Consider the following 15,038-nt stretch of genomic DNA (forward strand, 5'->3'; position numbering starts at 1 on the left):
ATGATGATCCCAACGGTATTAATTTAAAAGGGTGTGATGATAGCAAGTAATAAACTCACGGTCTCTGTGGGCAGATTTTATCGAAATCGAACTGCCACAAAGTGACTAAAATTCAATCAAACTAACAAACCAACCAACTATTGACTTGATCTAAACTAACATTGCAATGAAATAAAAAAATTGAAGACGCAATAAACTTGATATCACGACTCAAGATAATCAGTTCCTAACAATTACTATTAGTTTATTACTCTTTTGCAGGTTGCAACAGATTTGTGTGTACACTTTCATTTCAGGGAAGCTTAACAGTTGAAAAACACTCTTTCAAGAAACAATGAAGCTGAGATGAATATGTTGTAGGAAATGTTCGGTAATGGTCTACGTGAGGTGATGTCTCAAAGTTGTAGGACATAACCTTTTTCCCTAACTTCTTCTGGCTATCAATAAACTCTTCTATAGAATGAAATGGAACAACCTTGTCGTTTGTGCTATAAAGATATAGTTGTGGACAAGATGGCTGGGAGTTTGTCAGAACAAATACAATCTTCTCCAATCTCCTGCAAAATTAAATAAGAAAAATCATTTTCAAAGTAATGATAGTCCAGAAAGAGCAATTACGGTGTCGGTAGGAGTTTTGCCATCTAAATTGTAAATGAGGAATAAGGAAAATTAACTTACTGTTTCACATCAGGAAATTTGAGTAGGACAGAGAAGAGCTTTTCTAAGAATGAAAGTAACATGGTCTCAATCATCGCTGGTTGTTCCTGTACTAGTTTGTCTATTCCTCTTGATTCTCTGGTCTCGGCCATTGGATATGTTGCTGAGCTACGTTTCTTCAGCAAAGCAGCACCAAATCCAGCTGCCCACACCTGTCATAGTTAAAGTCTTAAAGATAATGTCTTATAATCATTGGCACAAAACCAATCTTAAATTGAAGTCGTCAGAGGGTAATGCAGGGTTATATAAATTTTATAAGTCTAGCTCCAAAGTACAAGTCATCACATTTCAGCTGTCAACTTCAGCCCTTGAATTGAACTAACATTAAGCTTCAAGATTATAAACTTTAAACTTTGATTATAACTTATTGGCATCCTTCTCAGGGAACACAACATCATTTGCCCCCACTTAACCAGAGTTTTTAGAACTTACAAAAGGAAAATGCCATCACACAGAAATATAGATTTCGTAAAAATAAAATATTGTTGATCATGGAGATGCAATCAGAATTTGGCATTAGCTAGTGCAAAACTATATTGCTGTTACTTACTGAGTTGGATTTCACAGCACCAAGTCCTTATACAAATATGAACTTTCTACAGCGAGAATGATTGTCATGACTGATGATGAGTCCAAAACTTTAAACAGATACAGAAAGAAACTATAACTAGCATTTTGGTCCAATTCACATATATTTTGACATAGAAAGAACAAATAACCTGAGGATTCAATGGGTCACCAGCTCCGGAATCAGAAATACAGCCTTTTATCTTCTCCAAAATGTCCTCTCTGGACTGCAAGCTATCAAGAATTGATCCATAGCTGCATTCAACAAAAAAACAACCAACCATGAAATCCAAAGAAATTAACAAATTCAGCAATGCAATGAACTTACACCAGCCATCCAGTATTGCTGAAAGTATGAAACACGAGATTACGCTCTCTTCCATCATCTTCCTTTTGAGATGACCAAACAATGAGCTCATCGACCAAATTAGAGATTCTATTATATAATCTATTCCCAAGATCAAACGAAAGCAGCTCTCTGACATCAACCATGAAAGTCATTGCATCAATCTGTCTCGAATTGTACCACTCCACGTAACGTTTCAAATGCTTAGTTTGAGCTCCGAGCCAACCCAAGAGAACAACCATGACGACAGGTTGTTTTTCTGCGATAAGGGACGAATTCGAATCGTGGGTAGTGCTGGACCGAGCATGATTCCACTCAAAAATGTCATTTTGATGAGATTGAACCCAAAAAGGATTGAAATTGATGGGGGAATCAAATGGGCGAGAGAAATGGTTGGTAAAGGGGATGATTGGGGATCGATTGGGAAGGATTGCTGAAAGCCTGAAATTGGCGGAAGCTCTTGGAGTGTGTAGTTGGGGATTTACATGTGTAATAGAGCGTCTGATTGCTCTAATTGAATGTGTCGATGATTTCAAAGATTTACAAGTGATGTGAAGATATGTAGAAGAATTCCAGATTCTCGTTTCCATATTCATGAATAGATAGATTTTCTCTATGCTAATTTTTAAACTGTACTTGTGTAAGCTGTGTTTATGGTTTTTGTCCGGTTGGAAACGATGTTAGCAACGATAAATTGATAATTAGGTGTCTAAATTTTAAGGAGTTTTCATTTGGCTCCTCAAGTCTAAAGAAGTGAACAATTAGGTAACCACGACTATTATTTAATTATTTTTGGGCGTTTTTCAGGGTGTATTCGTTGGATGTCTGCTCTGTGTTGTTGCAGAAAATCTTATAATATTTTTTTTTTAACATTATTAGTAAAAAAACATGTCTCGTAAGGGTATTTAAAGAAAGATAGAGCATGATGTGCATTAAGAAGTCGTTCGTTTTATATCTGGAGCGGGTTTCATATTGCTCTAAACAACCTCAAAAGGTGTGTTTTTTTGTCATTTTTAATAAAAAATACGACTTTTAAGATTGTCTGTAGCAAGACGCAGCACGTTCGAAACACTACGAACGAACCCTAAGCTTATCGATTGATAAGTGTTTTACGAAAATAAAGTTTGAGGGGGTAGATAAGAAAAAAACAAAGTTTATATACCTGTACAGCTGTACTGTATATAGTGAAATTATCCCAATTATAATTTTTTATTATTATTAGGAGTATATTTTCTGGCGGGACGCATCGCACCTTCCTGTTTTTAAGACAAACCCGAAGCCAAGTCTCAGCCAGCGGTCACACGATTTGTCTGGTAAATTTCTGACGATGAATTTCTGGGTGTTTTGACAGATTTCTTCCTATTTCTAACTAGACGATTTCCTTTATTGTATTCAAAACAGAGAACACTCGGAGAGCTCCGACGATTTCCTTTGTTGATAGCTCCGGCGATTTCTTAACGGCATGTCTCAGGTAAGTAAATTCTGGGTATCTTATTTTGATTTATGATAGACGAATCCTCAGCTTATTTTGTTGATTCCAAACAGAGAAAGGAGTGTTTTTTTTTTTCGTCGTCTCCGATTGTTTCATGATTGTTTGTTGTCGATGTTTGTAGTTTGTAGGTGCCTGGAACTCTCTGCTTTATTATGTTTTCTATTTGCAATTCTGGATTACAATATTACATATGTGTGTTATTAGTGTGCTATATTATGTTTTCTTTAGAGCGTAGAAATCTGACCTTGTTAAGATATCATCTCCGTTGAATGGAATGTTCCTTCCACCAGCATAGTCAACTAGATCAAATGATGATGAATCTTCTTTATCTTAAGTCGAGGTCATTGACTGCTCTTGGTGGAAACCTTAGTGATGAGTTACACAAAAAGGAAGTGTGGGATTAGAGTAGTCATTACCGATATCAACTCCGCAAAATAGTGTCGCAAGCAACCGAACTATAAACAGCAATGATATTTGTTAGTGACTTGCTGCATATATGCGACTGACACGAGTTTTCTGACATTGACATGCTCTATGAATTTTTTGGCATGACTACTGAACCAAATATAGAACCTTCTGTTTTGTTGCTAACTACATCACTTATAGAACACCAATATGTTAACGCACAAAAATGTGTCTAAGAACAGGTTTGAGAATTGTATTTATCCACACAATGTTTTTATCACATGTTCTGTTGCTTTGCTTTGGTCGTTTTTATACATGTTGAATAATTCTGATGGACTTTGTGATATGTAACAAAATAACATTGCTTATGTCTTTTAAACATCCATTTCAACTGCTTGGTTAATTAGATTTTGTGGGGTCATGCAATGATTTTATGCAAATTTAGTTAGAGAAATAATCTATGTGGTCATATATCATATTCTAAATGTGTTACTTGGGTCCTTTCCAACTGCTCTTCGTGCTTGCACAGTTTACTGCATGGTTTAGCATACCGTCTAATTAATAAGAAATACAGGATCCAAAGAGGCCATTGTCAGAGACAATCACCAAGTCGAAGTTACATAAAAAGAAGATGGCAAGCCAACAAGCATCTATGCTCCATCAATTCGACGAGTTTAGTGAAGTTGATCGGCTACAAGGATCTATGTCATTAGCAGCTTTGCATAAAGTCTCCAATTCCAAGAGAAACTTCACGGAGGAGATTCCGACACTGTTTCACCAAAACCAGGATTTATCGGAGGATTCTACACTTGCAAATGAGTATCGTGCTCTTAGGCGAAAGTATCTGTTGCTGGAGGAAGCAAACACTTCATTGGAGAAAGAGTTGAGAGATGTTGAAGATGGGGTTAAGACACTTGAGGACGAGAAGCATGTCCTCTTGGACCAGCTTGTAGTCTTAGAAGGCTTAGTTGATCCCTCAGAAGTTCAATCTCCCCCATTGCCCTGACTGGCTGTTATTTTCTTGCTATATACTATGTTATTCTGTATCTTTACTTTGTTGTAATTAGGAAATTATTCGTGATTGGTTGCCGTGAAAGTCTTTGAATTACAAATATATAATTGGGTTATGTTACTCGACATAGGAAGGATACATCAAGTAGGTATATTTGTTGAAAGTATTGTTACTGTAATGGTCAAGTTACTTGAATGATATCTTTGATTATCTAAGATTCAAAGTTGAGAATTTTTTCTATAAAATGGATAAGAGTGAATGTTCTATTAAATTCCTATAGAATAGATACCATTGGCAATGAAGGATAAAGTTAAAACTTTAGCAGAAAATAAAAGATAAAAAAGCAGATTCTCTCCATAATCAAAGGCACTACTTCCTCCTCTAGCAACTTTTCTTCACCGTTTAAAATACAATCAAAAGCTAAACAAGAAGAGAGACACGAAAGAAGAATGCAGATATGGAAGGTGACATATGTCATTCTCAGTTTCTTGTTCATAAACTGTATGGCTAAAAACAATTTCTGCGGTAAAATCGAAATTAAAAAACCGTTCTTGATCGTGGAATCTCCACTATATCGTGTGATCGTCTGCAAATCTGAGAAGTTGTACTTCAGAACCTCAATAGGTCTATTTCAAGTCTCTGCAATTGACTACAAGTCTAAAACACTAACTATTTCTCAACCTTCTGATCCTTCTCCGTCAACCAAATATGTGTCTCCTTCACTTCTCTTTTCCAGCTTCCCTTCACTTGCGGAAAACAACTCACTTTTGATCTTCAATTGCTCGAAAAACCGAGTTTCGCCTTTCTTGCGCAACTGTAGTTCCCTGCTGCATGGAACAAAGTTACATGGATTTGCAGAATCATGCTTAATTATTGATGATATCTCAAAGCTAGGGAATAAATTTCATCCAAGAGAAATGGAGTGCTCACGTCACAGCCTAGTTTACAGACGAAAGTTGGATGAAGGCGTGTCGTTAGGGGCAAGGATATCATTTGATATTCCAGATCATGTACCCGAGATCTGCAATGAGTGTTAAAATGTTAATGATAATTGTGGTGTTGGGTTGAAGTGCATTTGCCATCCAAATCAGTGTAGTAAGTTATTCAACTTATATATCTTTCAGGTATTTTCTGAATAAAAATATTCACTACTTCCATCTCAAAATACACAATGTTTCTAATAGTCCAAAACATCGTGTATTTGAGAGGGAAGTACTATTATTTAATTTATGTAATGAGTTTTGGTTTGGGATTTTGCAGAAGATAAGGTGATTAATAAGGGAGGATCTCTCAGGCCGGTTTCGCCGGATCGGTTTATATCTTTGAAACTATAAAAGCTTTGTCATTGTGCGTTTGGACCTTGGAGAGCTACATAGTACGTGTAAATTGAGATTTCGTATAGCTTGTGATAATTGCACACTTTGACCTGTTTTGACTGCCATGTTGAGCATTTACTTGAACATTTTCATTTACATGTTCATATTAACAATGTAACTAGAAATAGGTTTTGGAAATTATATGGCTTAAATAAAATTTTCATGTCTGCATCAAACAGATATATTGAACTTGTCAAAAAATGCTTATTGCAATGGTAAAAGGTATAAATCCCTAGAATAGAATATTGGAATATTAAACCCAGCTTTTCGTTACGCTATGAACTGACACCGAGTGAATCAAGATTTTTGAACCAAGCAATCCCAATCAAAGTTTTTTCCTTGTTTAATCTAATAAAACATAAATACTGAACTGGGGCAAGGAAATATGATAGCTAGCTAGCTAGCAAAGATGAAACAAGTCATATAAAAGTAAAGTTAACACAAACTTGGTTCTATCTTTCTTTCTTTCCTTCCTTCTTTCCCTATGGCACGTCTCAAGTGAAACAAGGCTCTCAACCACCACGGCTATAGAAGACCCTACCGGGATCACCTCCTCCATGGCAATTTTGTTATTTTTCCTCTTAGGGTCATACCAAGCAAGCTTTATGTGTACCTCAAATTCCTTAGTACACCAACCAAACGTCATCAGCACTTTATCTCCGTTCTTGGAGTATGCCAAGGGAAACCTAGGATAAATTTCCATTTTTTCTTATAAAACAGTAAACAGCTTCGACCAAGACTCATGTGCACCATATTCTTTAATTTCCCATATACTTATAGTTCCATATGTCCACGAAACTACACAAAGGCACCCTCTTAACTCCGTCAAATACAGAGCAGAATCGCTGCAACCAGGCAGCAACGGATGAATCCATGGAACTTCTCCGTGGATAAATTAAAACCCTCAATTCCATTGTATTTGCATTCACCCTTAATTGACAGCAAAAGGAAGTGAATCTTCCCTGAAACAAAAGCAGTTCCATGATGCCACAAAGCATGGAAAGGTAAATATATGCTTTCCTTCCCCCAAGCATTTTCGTTCAGGCTATAGACCACGAATTCGCAACCCGTAGGCTCATATTCGTCCTCGTATTGGTAAGTGTCAAACAAGTCAGTAATCCTAATGACCTTGTACTCATCGCCTGACGAATCATATCCAAATACATAGTTAGCCAACCTGACTCGGAGGGGACTTTCATCCTTGAACCCTTGTTCTAAAGGAGGTAAAATCCTATGCTTTCTCGTTGCCAAGTTGGCCACTGCAATAACACAGTGGCCGGAGGGGGGGCGCATGGAGAGGCAGACAAGGCCATTGCAAAACCCAAAGATGTTATCTACTTCGAAGCCGGCGGGGATAGGGGTTTTATAAACCACGTGGTTCCCAATTGAATAATCATTAAATCCACCAGAATTAATTTTCCGGCATCGTCGCCTGTATCAGTTATGACAAGTGAGAGATTTACCTTGTTATTGAGGGACTGGGAAATGTGGAGTTTGGAGAAATCGTGGCCGTCGATTGTTGAGCGAAAGAACTTGCAGACACACTGGAAACGGAGCAAACATTTCGCCGGTAATCGGGAGAGTATCTCCCTGATTAATTCTGCTGGAATCCTCATTTTCACTCGACATTCGACAAAGGAGGAAGAGACAAATGTCAACAGTGTCAGTCTACACTCTATTTATTTACTTTCCTTTTTGGGCCAAATGAAAAGGCTTGGGCCTCAAAAATCAATGCCCAACGTCGTAACATCTTGGGCACAGCTTTTTTTTTTTTTCTCCCTTATAATAGTATTCTTTAAAAAATTGCCTACAACTCGGGTTTGATTAATAAGCCTACAACTCGAGAATCGCCTAAACAAGCCTACAATTTGGAAAACATCTAGACAAACTTACTACTCGGGATCACTTAAATAAGCCTACAACTCGGAATCATCTAAACAGGCCTGCAACTCGGGATGAACGTAAACAGGCCTACTACTAGTGATCACTTAAATAAGCCTACAACTCAGGAAACACCTAAACAATCCTACAACTCGGGAAGAATCCAAACAAGCCCACAACTCAAGATCAACTAAACAAGCCTACAACTCGGGGAGAACCTAAACAATCCTACAACTCGGGACCACATAATTAATCCTACAACTCGGGAATCGCTTAAATAAGCATACGACTCGAGAAGCACCTAACAAGCCTACAACTCAGGACCACATAATTAAGCCTACAACTCGGGAATCACTTAGACAGGCATACGACTCGAGAAGCACCTAACAAGCCTACAACTCGGGATCAAATAAATAAGCCTTCAACTGGGAAAACACTTAAACAAGCCTACAACTCGGGGAACACTTAATCAAGCCTACAACTCGGGAAACAGCTAAACATGCCTACAACTCGGGATCAATTAAATAAGCCTACAACTACGGAAACACCTAAACTAGCCTACAACTTGCTAAGAACCTAAACAAGCCTACAACTAGGGAACACTTAAATAAGCCTACAACTATGTAAACACCTAAACAAGCCTACAACTCGGGATCACCTACAATTCGTGAATAACCTAAAGAAGCCTACAACTGGGAAGCACATAAACAAGCCTACAACTCGGGATCAGTTAAATAAGACTACAACTCGAGAATTACCTAAACAAGCCTACGACTCGGGAATCGTTAGCACTTATACAAGGTTACAAATCGGTAAGAAAATAAACAATTGAGTGCAAAATCGACTTTCACTAATAGTTAACAATAAACTTCTGGATCTAGCACTTTGTTCCGCGGAAATATCATAATATCATTTGTTGATACACGAGCAAGTTTGTATATTGTATGTGTCAACATTAGCTGCTCGGAGTTGCGTCTCGAGCCATATTGATATTGGGGTATATATGTTGAAAAAAAGGTATTTGACAAAAACTAAGTTGAGCACCATTCCACCCACAATAGAGTACAAAACATTATAATAACATTTTCATTTCCGATCAATGAGTAATTAATTTATGTCCTGAACCACACAATAGAGTACAAAACATTATAAAAAGCCTGAACCACACCATCAACTCAACATCAGACTTGGTTGAAGATTTTCTTAAGCAGTGGAATGTATATTTCACTTACATCCATAACGAAACATATTAGACCCATTTTCGTTCATAGATTTTAACTCCAGGTTGCTTGAAGATGAAGAATGTCTTTACATTATATATAGCAGCAATAGATTCATCAACATAAGCTTTCTTCACCCAACGCTCCGACCCTGCATAAGTTAAATGGAGTACCATCGTAATGTTTAATCTTTTCTTCCGAAAAGCATACCGCAAAGAAAAAAAAAATGCTTGGAGTAAACAAAGGACTCAGTCCATGCTTTTTTACAAAGACTGACGACAAGTAATATCAATGATTGATTGCAAAATGTTACACAGTGGAAATACATAGTTATAATGAAAAAATGCATATACCTTCCAGAATTTCATAGCTAGCTGAGGTCGACTCTCCAAGCAAAAAAGTTTTCACTTCTGAAGGGATAACGGTAAATTGTTTTCTTTCATCCTCATAGAGTTCCAAAGATTCCAAGTGATGGAAAGGAGAGGGCATATTCATTCTTCACTAAATCAGGAAATGCAGAGATAATCTTCCAATATAAAACAAGCCTAAATGAGAAAAACAAGTCTAAAGAGATCCATATTTGAAGCAACTTCATTTATTCTATACATGGCAACATGTTTAATAGTATATGCAAACATACCTCTAAAGTAGCCGCTGTAACAGTTAGAGATCTAACATCACTCACATTTTTCAAGAAATTGATAAGATACACAGCCGATGTATGATTTGCTACTATAGATAATAAAAAGTTCATAATATTAATTTTTTAAATTTTATTTTAAGAATTATAATTTTATTTTTAGTTTTTAAAATAATAAATGATCAATACTCGATTCACCAAAACAATATAGCTCAATTTCGTTCTTCCTAACCATCAAAAAGAAAAAAAAATCGTTCTTCCTAACATTATTCCATTATTCTCATGCAAAACAAATATACATACATATTCACGGTTAAAATTCTTCCTCTTCAGTCTTCAGCTGTTTGTCTTGTGATGGGGATTGACCATCTTCCTAGATGAGCTGTGTAATTTATGCAGCGAATGACTCCTCGTCCAGTCGGTCCATCAGGAAAGTCAATCAGGCTGATACTTCCTTGGTCGAGATGAAATGAACTCGTCCATTCTTTCGTAAGATTCAAGCAATGTCCCATCAATGCTATGTGAACTGATGGATGGCCCACAACCACAACTACTTTTTCAGCCTCCGATTCATCAGACAGTTCCTCCAACACCGATTCCCAGACTTTCAATGACCGATCCCATATTGCTGAAATTGTTGAACCCTCGAACTTATTTAACTCCAGACTGGGAACCTGATCAGCATTCTGGAAATGTTAAAACATGGACTGAATACTATTTTACCCAATAAACAATAACGGAAAATTTTAGAAATCAATTCAGATTACATACATTCTCCGGCTGTTGAAAGATATCGTCAACATCAAGGTCAAGCACTTGCTTTATCTCTACATACCGTGGCATGCAATCAACTCCTAAACAATCAGCAGCTTCTTGCACCTAAAAGAAAAATTGGATAAGTGAAAAGATAAACGTGGATAAACGATAATGGTTTTGCAGATAGATGCTATGTGAGCTTACTCTGGAGATGTACGTGGCTGTCTCTATGGAAGCCTTTTTGGGGCTGCTAATTATGGAGCTCACTTTCAAATCAAGAAGCAACTCAGCAATTTTTTGGGACTGTCAAGCATCCAGAAAGGAAATCCAGATCAGAGGATTTTTGGGCTCCAATGATTCAACGGAAACAATATATGTCATGTTCTACCTGTATGATCCCAAGCATGTCCAGTGGTTGATCTCTAGCACTGGGGGATTTAGCCTGTTTGAAGAATTTATTACCATGACAGATGAAGAAAAATAGAAGCAAATGTCTATATTAACATATTTGATGGCAATTATGTGAAATCCAATCAAACATTTTGGTCACTGTTTGTATACCTCTAAGTTAACCTGGCTGGAACCATGACAGACAAGTATGATCCTCTTACTGGTTTTCCTTCCAGCAGAACTTCCATCGGCAACTGGTGAATTTGGGGTCTGCATTAACAATAGTCATTATTCCGAGGACTGCATTATCTCTGCCAGAATTATGCATCAAAAAAAAAAAAGTTATCTGCTAAAGTTACACGGTATAAATAAAGTAGAATATTGTTTCAAATTCCAGAATGATTTTCAAATCTTGAAAACATTTGTTGCTATTTTCTTCAGACTTTCAGTCACTCGTTCCATTTCTAAAGTAGGTATAATATCCCCTATTCAATTCCAACTCAAGAGTCAAGACTTGAATACACTAGCTCAAAAATAGTAGAATAACAAATTGTTATGAGAAAAGGTTTATTGACAGCAACCTTTCTCAATCTCCATCTAGCATCAAATGACAAATGTACAAGACTCCAGTTTCCTTATTGAACAATCCTTGAACTATAAACGGCATAAAAAAATTGAAATGGGGAAAAGAAAATGGCTATGTTGCTTTCATTTTCAACATACCGTCCCTCCAGAATTTGACAAAACCAGGAATGATACATCAATTAAGAAAACATTAAAAAATCATGTCGTTCATTTCTAATACTCCAGCTGTAAATATCATCAAAATCATGGTGTGTACCTGATTCAGCCGATTCAGACAGATATGTGGAGAACCACCTTCAGATTTTGGCGTGAAATCCAACACAGTGACACCACAATTACTCTGAAGTAAAATCCTGAAGTACTCTGTTCCTAGTCCTGAATGTTAAAAATGAAAATGAAGCAGATAAGTGCTAAATCAGGAAATCATTTTAGATGTTCAAGAAAAGAAATAAAAAAAAAATATTTACCCATTGCGGTTGCGATAAGAGCTTGATTAACAGCATTGTGTGCGACGACAAGAACAGACTGGCTTTGATGAGACAAAATTTTATCCCAGCAGCTTCTAGCTCGTGCCCACAACTCTCGAACTGGATAGTGACCATCTATGCTGAAATTAGGAGCATCTAACTGCCACTGACGGAAAGCTGGACCAAACTTTTCTTGGCCTTCATGCTTCAAAAGTCCCTATGAAGAACCAATCATCTGCTATTTTATCAAATTATCAATTGTATAACTGCCATGCAATGCAAACAAAGAGTCATTTTGATATTTGGAACATGGATGGCAGAATCATACTTGAAATGAATAGAGGTCAATTTCTCTCAAGTCATTTTCCGGTATCATCTCCTCCTTGCGATTTCCCCATATGATTTCCGCTGTTCTTTTCGACCGATTCAGGGGACTGATGCCAACAACCAAATTCAGGAAAGTCACTTGAAGTCAAATTACTACTATAACTCCAACAATACTACATTTCATAAAGGATAGAACAGTAAAGCTCGACTAAGTCAACTAAATTTTTGTAGCTAAAAGTCCATAAATGGTGAAAGGAAGCTTCCGATAAAAACTAAACCTGGTAAAGCAGACATCAAATGTGTCATCGACGAGCATCTGTTTGGAGGTATCAGCTTGGGCTTCTCCTTTCTGAGTCAGCACCGAGAAATTCGAGCTTCCTTGGATTCGACCTTCAGCATTCCACGTGCTCTGCCCGTGACGTACCAGCACCACTCTCTTAGCTGTCGGAATCGGAGTGAAAGGTGTCGAACCGTACAGTTCGGAGCTCAGTTCTCCACTCCCGATGATGGTCGGCTGTTGTTGAACGCTTGATGACGACGGCGACAATGATGATCGGATTCTCAACGGAAGATTGAGTGCGAGAGATGGCGTCAGGCAAATCATCTTCTATTAATTTGTTCAATTTAATTTAATTTCTCTGGGGATTGGTTTTTGTATGGTGAGTGGTGACCGTTGTTGTGAGGGAGAGAATCAGGATAAATGTAACTACTTGAACCGAACCGAGTAACGTTGACTAACAGTCAACAAACTTGAAGAGGTAATCGTTAGACAAAAATTAAAATCAGGGCCCTTTTCGTAATTTTCTATTCAATGAAGGGCAAATTACTGTTAACGGGGGTCAATTACCTTTTTTTATTCATTCGCGTCTCCTATACAAATAATTAAAAATATAAAAAGCACACTTCTTCTGATTCTTAAGCAGTTGCCGCCGGCGGAGCCAACCATCAGCCGTCAATCGTCAGCTCAGCTCCGTTACCACCTCCACCACCACGTCAAGTATCTACTCAGCTAAGACGGCTCTTGCGGCTGTCGTAATTCACCTTATTGGAGCATTCATCCGTTAAATCTCAGTCACGCTCGGATTCCTCTCTCTTTGTAACTCGTCAACAGTGCAAACCTATTCATCAGCCCCTTGACTCCTCTGTAGATTCAATTTTGGGTAAAATTGTATTCCTTTTTTTGGCCGTTTTGGATCTTCTGGATATTGTGATAAGATCAAATTGAGTTATCTGCTAATTAAGCTGTAGTTAGTTTGGTTTACGCTTACTTAACTAATTGATATTGAGCTCAGCTGCATGTGATTAGCTTTTTGAGATTATTTGTTGATTTCTCAAAATATGCTGAAATGATGTGTGTTTTGTTGTATTTAAAAAAGTACTTTTATATGTATTTTCTCAAAATCTTAGTTTGATCCTACCGTGTTGACGGTCTTAACTACAAGCTCAACGTTTTCCAACTTGACGACAATGTCAATGATGCTCCTTGGGGTTACTGTAGTTCGTAACTTCATAGGTATTGCCTTCTACCTGTACTGAGTTGCAATGCGCTTCTTAAGTTGAACTTTCTAGAGAGCGTTGTTAACTCCTTGAGAATCGAATTTTGGTGTTGTTATCGATTTCCACTTTAGTTGGTATTGCCTTCTTTTTACTAGACCTTCTCCGTTCAATTCACCATTTTGACTAAAGAATGCTTCTTCAACCGACTAGGCTTTCTGCTTACACCAACCCATGCATGAATCAGAAAAGCATACTTGTAGGCCTGCTAGGATCACAATATACTTGGTAGATAACAGAGAAATATCTGCTCAGGAAGAAGATGAGTTTACTTTGCTACTTCAATTGGATGCTTTGCAATGGGCTGCAGAAAGAGGATTCTAGCTAGGCAGGGACTCATTGACGTAACATTAGCTAGGTCCTGGTTGATGAAACAAATTAAGTTTGACCAAACAGTAGCACATGAGTGTGGCGGCTACTTAATGTATAGCCTTTAACTTGTGTACTTTCAGTGTGAAAACTGGGCCCTTATAGAAATCTACATGCATTTAGGATCTTAAGCGGGCTCACTTGGCATTTAGGAGATGAGAACTTGTTCAAGAAAAAAACAACTTTTTAGCAAGATTTTGTTAGTTATGAGCTTTTTGGTTACGAGATGATTATATATGCCATGGATATCGCTTGATTATATTAGACAGAGAAGCATTTGGGTCATTGTTGGTTCAATGGGCTACACTAGGTGAATTAGAAATTTATGGGTATTAAGTGTTCGTTATGCTGGCTTATATCTGCTTATCTAAGTTCTCCCTAAGAAATGTTTCTCCTTTCAGGTTCACAAGCTTTGGTGAAAAACATGAATAACCATGAAAATCATGTAAGCCTAAACGCTAAAGCTTTTGTTTAGTAATGTTGTGAAATAAAATCTTAAACCAAATATTCCTTTTTGCAGGATGAACCAACTGTGGTAGGATTCGAAGTTCCGAAATCGCCAGATGCAAGCTATAACAATGTGTATCCGTGGAATGAAGACGAGGCACGAGACCCTCCTGTTCTCCCTCCACATTTACAACATACCTTGCTCAGCTACCCTCCTAACAGCGGCGACACGTCGGCAAATCTTCCGTTACCGCAGAACGTGATCCTCAACCATCTCTATATCGAGAACAGGGAACCTCCGCGATCGGTAGTGGCACTTGGATTCACTCATCGCTTCCGTTCCAAATATGTCACCGTTGTGCTATACCAACCTGTCCAGAGAAGGGGCTGTTCTTGATTTGTTGGGTTTGGTTTATACAGTTTGGGAACTTTGTGATAGATCCGATTAGAGAATTAGCGTCGTGAACGTTATTAATTGTTTCTCCGC

General features: G+C 37.6%; 4 protein-coding genes across 4 annotated transcripts; 1 reads left to right on the plus strand and 3 right to left on the minus strand.

Annotated features, from left to right (window-relative positions):
* Positions 1-292: 292 nt before the first annotated feature.
* Positions 293-2,220, minus strand: LOC139883922 (uncharacterized). The gene is made up of 4 exons (XM_071868018.1): positions 1,613-2,220; positions 1,437-1,539; positions 679-869; positions 293-557 (listed from the first exon to the last, which is right to left on the minus strand). The coding sequence occupies exons 1-4, from the start codon at positions 2,218-2,220 to the stop codon at positions 293-295; spliced, it is 1,167 nt and encodes a 388-aa protein (XP_071724119.1).
* Positions 2,221-6,740: 4,520 nt separating this feature from the next.
* On the minus strand, positions 6,741-7,544 carry LOC139883923 (F-box protein CPR1-like). Its single transcript, XM_071868019.1, has 2 exons — positions 7,477-7,544; positions 6,741-7,347 (listed from the first exon to the last, which is right to left on the minus strand). Exons 1-2 carry the CDS (start codon positions 7,542-7,544, stop codon positions 6,741-6,743), a joined length of 675 nt encoding a protein of 224 aa, XP_071724120.1.
* A 2,441-nt stretch (positions 7,545-9,985) lies between these two features.
* Positions 9,986-12,785, minus strand: LOC139883924 (probable 2-carboxy-D-arabinitol-1-phosphatase). The gene is made up of 9 exons (XM_071868020.1): positions 12,460-12,785; positions 12,183-12,288; positions 11,855-12,071; positions 11,644-11,762; positions 10,986-11,072; positions 10,801-10,854; positions 10,617-10,715; positions 10,428-10,535; positions 9,986-10,342 (listed from the first exon to the last, which is right to left on the minus strand). Exons 1-9 carry the CDS (start codon positions 12,783-12,785, stop codon positions 9,986-9,988), a joined length of 1,473 nt encoding a protein of 490 aa, XP_071724121.1.
* A 52-nt stretch (positions 12,786-12,837) lies between these two features.
* Positions 12,838-14,948, plus strand: LOC139883925 (SNF1-related protein kinase regulatory subunit beta-3-like). The gene is made up of 3 exons (XM_071868021.1): positions 12,838-12,883; positions 13,105-13,178; positions 14,625-14,948. Exons 1-3 carry the CDS (start codon positions 12,838-12,840, stop codon positions 14,946-14,948), a joined length of 444 nt encoding a protein of 147 aa, XP_071724122.1.
* Positions 14,949-15,038: the final 90 nt, after the last annotated feature.

Source organism: Rutidosis leptorrhynchoides, unplaced genomic scaffold, assembly GCF_046630445.1.
Source record: "Rutidosis leptorrhynchoides isolate AG116_Rl617_1_P2 unplaced genomic scaffold, CSIRO_AGI_Rlap_v1 contig473, whole genome shotgun sequence".
Lineage (NCBI taxonomy): Eukaryota > Viridiplantae > Streptophyta > Magnoliopsida > Asterales > Asteraceae > Rutidosis > Rutidosis leptorrhynchoides.

Coding starts and splice junctions, on each gene's coding strand:
- LOC139883922 (XM_071868018.1), bottom strand. CDS start 2,220: ATGGAAACGAGAATCTGGAATTCTTCTACATATCTTCACATCACTTGT. Junction 1,540..1,612: donor AGCAATACTGGATGGCTGGT/GTAAGTTCATTG, acceptor TGTTGAATGCAG/CTATGGATCAATTCTTGATA. Junction 558..678: donor AAATTTCCTGATGTGAAACA/GTAAGTTAATTT, acceptor TTAATTTTGCAG/GAGATTGGAGAAGATTGTAT.
- LOC139883923 (XM_071868019.1), bottom strand. CDS start 7,544: ATGTCGAGTGAAAATGAGGATTCCAGCAGAATTAATCAGGGAGATACT. Junction 7,348..7,476: donor CTCCCGATTACCGGCGAAAT/GTTTGCTCCGTT, acceptor TAACTGATACAG/GCGACGATGCCGGAAAATTA.
- LOC139883924 (XM_071868020.1), bottom strand. CDS start 12,785: ATGATTTGCCTGACGCCATCTCTCGCACTCAATCTTCCGTTGAGAATC. Junction 12,072..12,182: donor TTGACCTCTATTCATTTCAA/GTATGATTCTGC, acceptor GGTTCTTCATAG/GGACTTTTGAAGCATGAAGG. Junction 10,343..10,427: donor TCTTTCAACAGCCGGAGAAT/GTATGTAATCTG, acceptor TAACATTTCCAG/AATGCTGATCAGGTTCCCAG.
- LOC139883925 (XM_071868021.1), top strand. CDS start 12,838: ATGGTGAGTGGTGACCGTTGTTGTGAGGGAGAGAATCAGGATAAAT. Junction 12,884..13,104: donor GGGAGAGAATCAGGATAAAT/GTAACTACTTGA, acceptor ATTCTTAAGCAG/TTGCCGCCGGCGGAGCCAAC. Junction 13,179..14,624: donor CACCTCCACCACCACGTCAA/GTATCTACTCAG, acceptor TCCTTTTTGCAG/GATGAACCAACTGTGGTAGG.